Genomic DNA, 13,314 nt, shown 5'->3' with positions numbered 1-13,314 from the left:
TTTCAATGATGTAAAAATCATCATTTTACATCATTGAAAGCAGGAAGTCCTATTCATGGGTTTCATTGAAATCCGTATTTCTCCCATCTCAAGGCAAACTGAGGGAATGATGCACGACCATTCAAAAACATGACTGGTTTTCTAAAGATACAAAGCTTAATGCTAATCTGTGAAGTGTCCCTTGAACCACAAGCACAGCTGAATAATGCAACATTAAAAAGAATCAAAGTTTAGCGATCAAACATGATACAAAGATGTCAACGAGCAGCGACAGATAGAGTAGGCCTAACAGTTCTACTAATCCACTTAAAAAAAAAAACTTGAACTATTTACTACACGTAGACTAGGGCTATGACTTAATACTTATTATACCACTGCTTGGTCAAATTTCCTATTATGATGCGCTGTTTGGAACGTGCATTATTTTTCTATATACCGCACGGCTATGAAATAGTTCCCTACTTTTGGGCTTATTACACTTGAATATTAATTCGCCAATGTCAATGTTTGGGAAGTGTAGGCTATGTCGTGAAAAAGACAATACGATATTAGAGAGGCAAACGAAAGTTAAGGTTGCTTTTGACATAATACAATGAAGAAAACCGATGCTCTGAATACTGATTCAGCTGTCTCTAAAAGTTTCTCTAATAGACGCAGTTAACCGCAATTTGGATAACACCTGCTTTTTGCAGGCTTTAGGTTTTCAACGTAAAATAGATGTGCGCTGTTTTCATACAAATGGCGGAATACTTAATCAATCGCTATAAGCACTTCTCCTCCCCTGTGCTTGCGCGTTACATCCATTTTTAAGCTGACCCTCCAGGAATTAATATGCATGACACAGAATAGCGCAAATAGCCATTCTCAGCTCCCGCGACAGGCAGTCTGCGTGTTTCCCTCATTGCGGCCTGTTTGTACATACTTCCCCATGTTTTCACGCGCACGTTACGCCTGAAATGGGCGCAAAAACGTTAGTACATCTGGCCCTCTGTCATTTTGGGTTAGTATGTTATTGTTGGTTGTGAGATGTGTATGTGTAATGTGGTGCCAGCGAGCGACTCCATTCACCTCCAACCGTCTGATGATCTCTCGGAGGGGCAATGCACTCTCATCCCCACCAATAAAGGTTGTGGTCGGTAGGCGGAACACTTTATCTAAGTCGGATTCATCTAGACCATAAAAGCCTGATATTCCAGCAAACCCAGGGAGATAGGGTTGGGAAGGAGGGGATAGTGTAAGGGAGCAGAAGATGACAGATGCCAAGGTAAAAATGAGAAGATAATGAGATAATGTAGTCAGTCCACAGAAATGGAATAAAGGATACAGAAAGAGAGGTCAAACCAGAAAAGCAAGGGTGGTAAAAATGGGAGAAAAGAAAGTTGGGTTAATTGGGAGTGCAAAATGGAGATGTTTCATCAGGAAAACACAGTGATTTTAATTAAAAAGCAAACAAATTAAAAAAGCCAAGACAAAACATGTTAATAATATTATGACAATATATAAGCAAGGTAGCACAAAAGAGTTATTGTATGACCACCGGTAGCAGAACAAACACAATGAGGACACGCAGAAGACAAGCACAGAAAGGGTGAGAAATGAGAGGCAGGAAGATGGGGTGGAATGAGGGGGAAGAGAGGTTCAAATAATGATAGAGGTAAAGACAAAGAGAAAATATACTGTTGAGTTTGTAATCACAATATACAAATGATATTATCACTGCTTCCAACATACAATAAAATCAAATCAAATCGTATCAGTACTGTACAGTTGTAAAATGTATCTGATTAAACAGTACATAGTCTCAAAATCTGACAATGTGGTCTAGAATAGGCTTATGTTGACTTAGAATGATTTTTGCGGAACCAGCCACTTTGAGAAACCTATGCTAAGCTAGGCTAGTAGTGGGTGTGTCAGACCAAGTAACTACACGCACAGAGATGATAATAAAATACATATTTCACATACCGTGAAACCATCAGAATTTTTTTAAATACTGTGATATAGATTTTTGGCCATACTGCCCAGCCCTACACAGAGATGAGAAGGGTATGTATCGACTTAGCTAACTCTGGGGAAAACGGTTAATAAGCTTACGTCCCAAAAAGTCAGCATGTTCCTTTAATAGGCCATTACCAGTCAAGAAAGGCAGATATTGGCTGACACCAATGTTAGGCCGATATATCGGTGCATGCCTTGGCAAAAATGTCTTTCTCTCTTACAAAAAAAGAGACAAAACACTCAAACACATATGCATCTTCATTTATACCAACACATAACCCCCAAAACAGCATTCTATCCCACAGCACACAACAAACAAAATGCAAGTGTTGACCTCAAAAATATGACCCGGTTGAAGCCAAATGATGCAAACTATGAAGACCAGCAAGTGTTTCTAAGAGGAAGCAGCAGTTGTAAGACAAATGTAGAATTAAATTCTGTAATGGTTATACCACCAACATCCACAACTTAATCTCTTTTCACATTTCAATACCCTAACATTAATACTAATAATATTTATACTAATATTAGTATGATTTACACTGCACAACAGCCTTTTGGCAAATCATACAGATTTAGCATACTGCAAAATGTGGTGTAATTATGTGCCATTTGGGGGTCAGCCGTTCATGGAAAAAATATTGTAGCATTCTATTTTCAATGAAATAGATTATGGGAGACATGCAACATGGGGAACACATCTTCTATATTATGTGGCATCTTGAATTTCATTCAGAAAGCCAAAAACAAAATTTAAGAAAATTATTAGCGGAAAATAAATAGACAAAGAGTCTAGGGAATAGGAATTGAAAATCTGTAAGATGGTGGGTGTGATCCTATGTGAAAGTATCATTGTGTGTCTACAGGATTAAATAAATGTGTATCTGATTGAATCTGGATGTGTTCATTGTAAAATTGTAAATGAATATGATTTAGAGAGTTGAGTGATAATGAGAGTGAGAAGAGATGAGATAGGAGAGGAGAAGAGAAGGAAATTAAAGAAGACTCAACAACCCAAAAGCAGGGCTTACAGTGTCAGAATATCACAATGCAGTTGAACAAAGTTAGAGCTTAAGCCTCCAGCTTTCGTACAAAGTCCAAGGGTAACTGCGCCCCACCCCTATCAATACAATGTGAAGTCAGAGGCAGACACATGGAGGTCTCCAAGGTGCCTGCAGGCTGCAAAAAGGTTTTTATTGGTAACATAAAGATCAAAGGAGAAAAAGAGGCCCTCCTTGTGCAACATGCCTTATTATACAGATATCGTTGTTGAGCATCAAGACAGAACTCCAAACCATGACAGTGTCTCGAGTCCTGAGTGACTTTGAAAGACTAAGAGCAGATCAGCATCCACAGCCCAATGCCAAAAGGTATCTTTCAGTGCAACGTTTCATCTTGCTGTCAAAAAGCCAAACTATTGGGCACAAGCTGAAAAAGCTATAGTGTCTGATGTAAGATGTTTATTACCCTGTTCCACACAGTCCCTAACATAGGAGACACAATCAGATTCTGAAAAATGAAAAGAGGAAGACGGGAAATAATACACATATGCTAGTGTTTGCTTTCAGAAGGGAGTGAAGAGAAAATTAAAGTAATGATCACTTTGCCACTCATAGCAATGTATCTTTAAAAAATAATACTAATCATTTAATATGAGTTATTGCAAAAACCCATGATTTAAATACCCATTAATATTGTGTCCTATTCTCATGAGTTAAAAACTGCATGGTAAAAATGGCACAGTGCACACCAAGTAAAAAGGACAATCACTGTAGAAGAGTTCAGTTATAATTCTGAGATGCATTACCCCATAAGCCACAAAATGGAGCACTGTATAGCCCACATCAGACATACTAAAGCTGTATGCACTATGAGGAATACTGCACATTTCTGAGTATAGAGATTGACTGTCTACAAAATTCTACATGAAAAGTCCTGGCTTGACCAAAATAAAAACGCAAAAGAAGACAAACACACAGAGAAACACCTCGATCCTGTAGAGCCTACCTCCAACAGTTAGAACACTGAGTCGCTCCTTGACAATTCTCATGTCTGGGGAAGGCAGTGGAAGAAACAAAAAGACCCAATGAGGTTAGTCACCCACCCAATTCTCTTGGGTCCTCATGAAGCTGCGATGAAGCAGGAGAAGAAGCTAGCGCTTCACACCACATCTGCTACTTGATAGCTCACAGCGCATAACATCAAAACATCCACTGTTTCTACATACTGCACACAGTATTCTACACACAAAGCGTCTCAAACTATTACAGGAAGCAACAACTATTACATGCCCACCTTCACAGACACACACACACACACACACAAACTACTGACCCATCACTAAGCCCTGCCAATCGAACACAGATAAGCCAAAAGCAGATCAGTACCAGCCGCACTCAGTCTTCAGTTTAAAACTCTGTAGAGTTGCATTAGAAGCCGTATGTGATCAGATTTTTCAAGGGATTCAGTTGAAAACAATGGCTAAACGATATGGCACACATGTAACACATGGCATAGTTACTCTCAGTCTTGTATGATCTCTCTGCTAATGGCGCTAAATTAAATCAAATTAATTAATTCCTCCGGGCTATCCCTATGGATTTATGCTATGCTATGCTATTTCTGCTATGCAAACCTTAACAAAACAGACCTATGTATGTGGCTACGTCACATAATCACCTCACTGTAAGATGACTTATATTTATTCTAATGCAAGCCAATGTAATACTTTTACACAGCTAACACGGTTAATCATAGCTAATTGTTGCTACTGTCTGAGTAACATTACATTACACCAAGCCACTGTCAGGCAAACCAACAGAGATTTCAGCCTCAACTACGAGGAAAATTGGTTGTGAAGCAAAGAAAAACCCTCAAGCTACCTCACTATAAATACATATTTCATTGCAAGAAAGTGGTGTGACTGTTTCAAGACCCAAAATAATGAGGCACTTGAACAAAAATGAGCTCCACAATCGGGTTGCCAGGGAAAAGCTATTACTGCGCCAATGTCACAAAACAGCTCGCTTACTATACAATATGCCAAACAGTACTGTATGTAGGCAAGCCTCAGAACTTGAGAAACAAGTAATTTGTAGTGGTGAGACTTGATGGTCACAACCATATGCAGTTGCCACGACTGGTCCAATATCGGATGACTTAACATGGAATTTGTTTCTTTTAGTGCATTAGATCAACCCGGGACATTCATATGGCTAGAAAGGTACACTATGCAGAATTTACTAGCAAATTGGGGGCAGATAAATCCAGACCTACCTCGTTCCTCTCAAAGGAGGCATCAAACAGTCTGGTTTAGCATGAAAAAATTTTATAAATAAAATGCATCTAGGTAATCATTACTGGCTAAATTAAAAGTTTGATGCTTATATGTTCTTGTAATTTAGCGAACACAAATTGTCCCTTGCATATCTGTACTGATAGTTTGAACTAGATGACAAACTAACCAGTAATGTTAACCAATGGGCTTGTTACTAACTTGCAACTTGCAAATATTTATTTGTCATTACAGTAAATCTTCTACTATTGACAATATGTGACATTGATGATTTTAATGACAACCATCAAATGGCAAATAATATGAAAAATCTATTAGCATACATTATGATTATCATGAAACTACATCAACACTGCCTGCTATCATTCCCCTTCACTCAAGTTACACTGGCAAGATGTTCCTTCTGTGGAATATCTGCACATTTCATTACATGGAAACAGATGTTGTACACACCTAATAGACATTCAACAGCTGCATCAATACAAAGTTAGAAGGAGAGTGCCTCATATAGGATATGATGTCATAACAGAGTGATTAGTGACATTACAGACAGCCAATAGTGGTCTTTTGGTGAGAATTTGTCAGCAACACAGCATATTTGTGGAAAACAACTAAATGGTTTTCATCTGTTTACGTATAACATGTTAATTGTGTGATTAAATGTGAGGCTGGTAACCACACAGTGCAAAGCATGTCAAAATCCTAAGGTACTGCAAATGCACAAAAGCCATGCCACCCAATGGACCTACTGTCCATAAAGCAAATGCACCACATTTATTTGTGTACAATACCCATTTTCCCCAGTTTTTAAAACCTTAAATAAAAGTGTTCAAATTCACGTCTGAGTTTGCTATTACCTTCATTTATGTTGTGTTTTAACTATTGAAGAAAGACTTTCATTTCAACAGGTTTAGATGGTAATAGCATATCATTTATGTGTATTTTAGTAACTAACCTGAGTAAATACACATTTTTCCACACATCAAGACATGGCCTGCTGCTGATGATCTGAATAAGGAAAAGTCAGTGGGCATTATATACGATTATTGTATTGTATAGCACTAGAATAAATATGATACATTGCTGTGCTTATGGTCTGAGAGATAGGCCTGTCCAATATGTAAGTAATATTCAAATGTTCACCAAGGTGTCTGGTCCCTAAATATGCTGCTACATTAAGAGAGAGCGTAGTCAGTGTTTAGTGCAAATGCAATTGTTTCCAGCAATATGCAAAGCAAGCAGAAAGATTAGTACGGTCAGTCAAAGGAGAAAGCAGTGGAAGCAGTCTTCAGTCATTTCCCAGTTTCATTGAATTAAATGTTGTCTTATTTAGTTCTTTAAATTTAGTCTTTAACTCCATGACTTGATTTGAAAACATTCCTCTAATCCTGTAAAGTTGAAGCTGAGATATGCATCATTTTGCATCATCAAGCATGATTCTAGTCTTAAAAGCCTCTGAGTTAATCAAGAGGGACAGAGAACTACCCCAAAAGACAGGAGCACCGGTACAGTCAGAATGTAGAAGGCAGGTCATGGAAACTAGACTACAATATCTTCAAGGGAACTGAAGCTGAAAAGACACAGAACAGCGGCTAAGGTGCCCGATGCAAATATAGAAAAGGGCAAGCTTAGCAAGAAATAAGCATTGTGATAAGCCCAGGTGCTACCTAATGGCTAATCTATACAAGAGTTGCGCTAGGCAAAACAGGGGAGTAGGCTTGCTCTTTGGAAAGACAGGCCAAACTTGGCCAGTAAGCAGAAGCAGAGTGCCTTGCTTTCCCTGTGGCCATGTCATCCAGCAGTAAGAAGGTTCATAAAGGCTCAGACAAATCAGTCATCTTTGGCTTGCTTTTGTCTCCTCACCCAGTTTGTCAGAAGATGTGATAATGTCAGATGGAACGCTAGAGTCCAGATCGGCGTCCATTATTCCCAAGGGATCCAGCTGAGCAACATGATGCCCTCGAATCTACAGGAGAATAAAACCCCAAAGTGGGGCCGGAATGCAACAACGACCAACAAGGGGAGAGAAAGAAGAGAGGAGGTAGAGAGGTAGATAGGCAAAAAGGTGGGGGAAACGTAGAGGATATGGGAGAGAGTAGCACAACACAAACACATCAGATGTGTTTTGATGAAGTCAGAGGACAGATGTCACAACAGGACAGTGGACAGGACAAAAGTTGTGAGAAAATGAAAGGGAAAGATGGGGGACAGAGAGGAGGAGGGAGAGGGAAAGCAACATTAACACAACACAAGCTCATTAATAGTGTTCTGCAGAGCTAGAGGAGTTGAGCATTTCTCACCGACATGTTGGAACCCAGTATTTACTGGGGCATCGTCAAAATTTACACAACTGATGCCAAGGGGATCGAGATGGGCATTGTGATGCCCCATCACCTGAAAGTAAGGTAACAGCAGTCATATGACAGTATGGGACTACTGTGCCATGTTCAACTGATCTAACTACACTTTCAACATGACAGATGTTTTTATATTACCTACTGAATTTATGGAAATCACTGAATCAATTATACTGAACACTACTTAATTCTCAAATTTAGCCACTTATCTTTGAATGCACTTGGCAACTTACATTAGAATATCCCCCGTTCGACTGAAATACATCCTGTAGACTGTTAACATCAATATTATACCTTGAGCAGTTATAGCTGCAGTTACCAATATTAATTCTAGAGCAGTTCATCAAATTACAACCATGCTTCTCATTTTTTGACCATTACTCGACTACTAGATTACATTACAATTCTTATCATTATAAATAAAGCTGGAGGTAGTCTAACCTGGTATGCGCGGATGAGAGACTGCACTGCCAAGTGATCCTCCACCAGTTTTTCCACATTTGGTTGTGCCCCAACGAGAGACTGGGCCTGTGTGAGGCTTGCCAGGCTGGTGCCCAGTGGGGGGGGACTTTGGTAAGCTGTGCCAGGAGGAGCCCCTGCATTAGCATTCCTGAAAAAAATATCCCAAGACTGGGAATGGGAAAAAAAACAATTAGGCTGGGAGACACATAGGGAGACTGGTTTCGTTTCATTGCGTTACTTAACTTGTTGCACATGTTCCATATTCTACACATGTGATTCTATATGTAAGGGATAATGATTAGAACGGCGGTCAATATCAGGAAAATAAGTCCAGATAGGGTGAATCCCCTTGCTTCGCCCTGAAGGGAATTATCCTCCCGATAATGACCGCCCTTCTATACGTTGTCCCACTTATTATACTGCTACTTGCCAAAACGAAAAAAATAAATTCCACATGACAAGACTCAAACAAGAACCAAAATAGTTCACAACACATGCTGAACTTGAATCAAACATTCTTTAGAACACAGCTGATCGACCGTCTGCTAACCGTCTGTTATTATGCTTCAGTGGTCATTACATGGAAGACAATGGAGCATTCTACTAGCACAGATTGGATGCATACTACCTGACGCAACCAGGGACCCCATACAAACCATTAGTTAGTCAGGCCCATACAATTCAGCTTCATAAGCCATTACTAAAAACTACACATAGCATCTTTAAAGATAATTAAAGCTAAATACATCTATGGCCTTTCTAAAATGTCATTCGATACAAAGTTGAGGGCGGTGGTAGGTTAGAAGCTGGGGTAGCAGCTACTAGCCTGAAAAGTTGTGGGTTCAATTCCCGGCGTTCACCGGTGTGCCTTTGAGTAAGGTACTTAACTCCAAGTTGCTCTGGGGGACAATGGTCCTTGTAATATAATTGACATTTGAAGTCTGCTAAATGAATACATGTAATGTTTAGCCACTTGTTGATGATGTAAGGCTTTGACAATTTCAGTTCTAGGTCAACCAAAGGTTGAAAACAATCAGCAAATTCACAATCAAGCCAGGCCGAGATAAGGAAATATTCCTCACGCCGCCAGAATATAATAATAAATCTTCATAGCGAAGAACCAAACAACGTATCAGAACGTGTAACTGATGTTATCGTTTGCCCAGTAGAATATTAACAGTAAAGCACAGAATGAATCCTTCAAAGGGTAATGTCCTGTCTATTAAACATAGATTCTGCTGATGTCTTCTGCTATGAGGTTAATATACAGGGAAGGGCTATGGGAATACATTTATCTCCTTATTTTTTTTTCTGGTTAAAGCACTGAGGTGGAGTCATACTAGAGTGGCTCTAACGCCAGGCACATGTGTAGTGGGCTAAGGACAATTACAGACTACAGAGGAAAGAAATGCAGAGTAGAGGAGGTGACTGCTTCTTTTGCAGAGGAGCTGAACTCCTTCTATGCCCGCTTTGAGACTACAGTCTCAAGGAGAGCATCCCAGGTGTTCTCAAGGCTTGTGCATTTGAACTGGTAGAAGTCTTCATGGACATCTTTAGTCTCTTCCTGCTTCAGTCTGTTATCCCCACATGTTTCAAGAGGACCATAATCATTCCAGTCCGTAAAAAATTAACAGTGAGCTGCCTTAATGATTTACCGCCCAGTTGTTCTCACTGTGCCATGAAGTGCTTTGAGCGGTTAGTTAAAGATCATATTGTTATGGTGTGTCGGTTTTGTTCAGTTAGCCTATTAGCTGGTTTGATTTGCCTCAATGAGCATCAAACAGGCTAATAGGCTAACTGAACATAACACCATGCCAATCTCTAGGTATGGTGAAGGGTGTGTGATGATGCGAGACAATTTTAGTTCTAAAGGCCAAGGGAAGTTGATCTGGGCCCGTATTCACAAAGAATTTTAAGGCTAAAAGTAGCTCCTAAATGGCGAATTTAGGAGAAACTCCTAAAAATAATGGCCGTGTCACTCCTAACTGTAGTACTCCTAATTTTTTTCACTAAAAGTAATTCACGAAGCATTAGCGACAGCTTAAAAGAATTCGAGAGGACTCCTAACTCACTAAGACCTATTCACAAACCACCTTTAGTGGCATTTCACGTCGCGACTCGCGATGTAGTGAAATGAACGTGCGGTTAGGCCTACAGGAGCTGTCATGCGAGGGAATAATTGTGCATTGCAACTAAGGGATGCAATAACGCCACCGACAATCAAAACCACGACTGCATGTAACGTCTCATTGTAGGCCTAAATTAAATTAAATCGTTTCTCCTCTTTGCGAATGTAGGCTACATGCTTTCATACAGATTCATTTAAAACATGTTGCAAAGATACTGCTCCAGTCCGTGTTTCATTATGCTCCTAGGCTATTTGCTTTACTCTTTATCAATTTAGGCTATGCCCATTCATTCATCATCTTCCATCCTTCACAGTCTGACATAGCGCACGCATTCTTACCAGCTAAGACCTGACACCTGTCACTCAACTAGGGGAGGTTTTTGCCATCATTCCCGCTTTATAATCATCAGCCCCTATGTTATCCCTATGTGTTAAATTCCCATAGGGTTACATAGGGGTGCCAATACTTACGACCCAGTATTTTAAAGAAAACATTTACGATACATTATTCACTCACAAAGAAAATTGGAGCCCTTAAAGGTTGGATATTTCATCATTCTATTATTGTTTTTAGACATTTCATTTGTGTGTTATTTTCTGTTCTGTTTATTCTTTTATATATGTAAAGCACTTTGAAACTATGTTTATAAAAGCGCTCTATAAATAAAGATTATCATTATTATTATTATTATTATTATTACTTAAGGCATTAAGATCAATTTCCAAAAGATGATCTTATATTCCTCTTTTTAGTCAACTTTAGCATGGGTGTCAACACTTTCAAAGAAAAGGAAAAAAGGTCGCACTTTGCATTAAACGTGTTTTTTTATTATTATTGCACAGACGTGTTTCGGCTTAACGCCTTCCTCAGTGTGCTCAAGCAGATACATAAACAACCTCACTTATTTATACCCACACCCACATATACACCCACACAATCCACCAATGGTGATAGTGTCATCCCATATAATAATTCAATTAAAATAGTTCATTGTTTCTTCTGTTAATCACATAATGCACAGGCCATTTAGCCTACATAAACAACATTTTTTTACCAAAACAGTTTTTACAAAAAACAAGTCAAAGATAGGTCTTCATTCATACCATTAGGTGTGCATGTATTCAAGTTAAATATATACCATGAAGCCTCCCTCTGTAGAAGGCGGTTCTCACGGTCCCCTCCTCTATTTGGCCGATTGACAGTCTCCAGGCCCATAAACCTGACAGAGTTCGCATCATGACCTGCAGAGTTAAAATGTCTCGCAACTGACGATTTCTCGTCATTCTTTCTGATGTTAGACTTATGCTCACAGATTCTACTTTTTAATTGACGTTTTGTTTTACCCACATAAAATAGCCCACAAGGGCACGTCAATAGGTATACAACAAAAGAGGTTAGGCAGGTAATTCTGCCTTTCATTTTAAACGTCCTGTCTGTGTTTGGATGTGTGAATGATTTTTCAGTCAGCATAGAGTTGCATGCTACACAATTAAAACACTTAAAGTTGCCGTCTGAAATTCTTAAAGAAAGACTCAGCGGGCTTGGTGCAGGGAGATACGACTGTACCAGACGGTCTCTTAAATTGGATGCTCGTTTGTAGCAGAATCGCGGGGGATCTTGAAAGACCTGACCAATAGTTGGATCGCTGCTTAAAACATGCCAATGCCAATGCACGCTTTGCGTGAAGAGCAAATAAACACATACAAAGCTGAGACACAGCGCATCAAAATGGATAATTACCGAAGGGATACAATGGACTACAGGAACAACGCCGTGTATCCTTGGCTTCAAGGAAAACAAGGCCCTGGCAGAACTACTCTAACTGTGTGTTCAGACCAAGAGCGACTTGAGCTTCCAAAATCGCTCTGGACGCCCTGTAAAGGACGCCGTGGGAAGCTTGGAAGCTTTGGCCGCTCCTGGCCGCTCTGACGTAGTAGCATTCTATGTTCGTTGAAAGTCGTTTGGTCGCTGAACCGCGTCATAGCTCATTACCATAAAGTTAAACCACTTTCAACTTTCTCTAGTCGCTCAAGACGCCCAAAACGCGACGCCGACGGATTGGTCGCTGCTGGCAGCTGAGAGAAGCCGGCTTCCATTGAAAATGAATGACTTCCGGAATGTTTGGAAGCTCAAGTCGCTGGCGGTGTGAACACACAGTAAAACAGCGGAGGACTCCAAGCATATCCTCTTCTGGAGACCTGAGCACCGACACCGACTCATCTGCCGCCGCCACCCGTTTTTTACGCGACCGACGCCCAATGACAGAACAACACGGAACCGCAAACAGTCGGAGGTAGCGGAGGGGGAAAAAGAGGGGGGGGGGAAGAAACGCAAACAATCGGAGGTAAATGACCGCTCCAATAGGGCTGCACGATATATCTAAAATATATCATTATCGCGATATCAACGCTTGCGATAGACATACCGCAAAGATTACTTAATTTTCGATAAAATTCGATATATTTTCTGTGCCGTGCATTCCATACAGTCTATGGCATAGGTGTCAAATGCGGCCCGCAACCTCATTTCATATGGCCCGCGAGAGCTTAAAGGATCTGATACAGTAGGCTATGTGGCCCGCCAGAGCTTAAAAGGTCTGATACGGTTTTTGCGTATAGGCAATAATACACTGCAATACAATGCACGCGTGTGAGACTGACAGGGAGGCCACATCAACCACCTTCCATGATCAGTGCAACTGGCTACATCAGATGTGATAGCAACGCGTAGGCTACGTGTGAAAACCATGTGAAAACAAAATAGAGTAGCTTATTCTAAACTATTTTAGCAAACGGAGCACCTAAATTACGCGCTCGGTTTAGCCTGCCTGTGAAATGCATAATAGTTTAAAGTGCGTGTGCTTCTTTGAGAGGGGAATCGATGTAAGTTACTTTGATTTCAATTGGTAGTTGTAAACTACGTGATACGTTTACGTCTACGTTTAAAAAGCATGTATAGCCTAATTGTGTGTAGTCCTATTATCCAAAAAATCCAACTCCAAGTCATTGCGAATCGAGCGAGTGATTGTTTGGCCAAAAGCGAAAGTAAGCCTATGCATTCAGATCAGGCAAGC

General features: G+C 40.1%; 1 protein-coding gene across 5 annotated transcripts in view; it reads right to left on the bottom strand.

Moving 5' to 3' along the window:
• Positions 1-13,314, bottom strand: part of LOC134089299 (2-oxoglutarate dehydrogenase complex component E1) — a 49,181-nt gene that overhangs the window by 17,306 nt on the left and 18,561 nt on the right. The window contains exons 3-7 of one of the 5 annotated variants that reach the window (XM_062543724.1): positions 8,092-8,280; positions 7,157-7,259; positions 4,006-4,050; positions 3,466-3,507; positions 1,069-1,184 (exon numbers count right to left, since the gene is read on the bottom strand). In XM_062543724.1, coding sequence (XP_062399708.1) covers positions 1,069-1,184; positions 3,466-3,507; positions 4,006-4,050; positions 7,157-7,259; positions 8,092-8,280 — 495 coding nt within the window. Of the gene's footprint in view, positions 1-1,068; positions 1,185-3,465; positions 3,508-4,005; positions 4,051-6,248; positions 6,270-7,156; positions 7,260-7,593; positions 7,688-8,091; positions 8,281-13,314 lie in introns of those variants that run through there. The other 4 variants (XM_062543725.1, XM_062543727.1, XM_062543726.1 and 1 more) reach the window with 4 other exon arrangements.

Source organism: Sardina pilchardus, chromosome 8 (assembly GCF_963854185.1).
Source record: "Sardina pilchardus chromosome 8, fSarPil1.1, whole genome shotgun sequence".
Taxonomy (NCBI): Eukaryota; Metazoa; Chordata; class Actinopteri; order Clupeiformes; family Clupeidae; genus Sardina; species Sardina pilchardus.
Note: the sequence above shows the minus strand (reverse complement) of the source record. Positions and strands in the feature narration are given on the sequence as shown.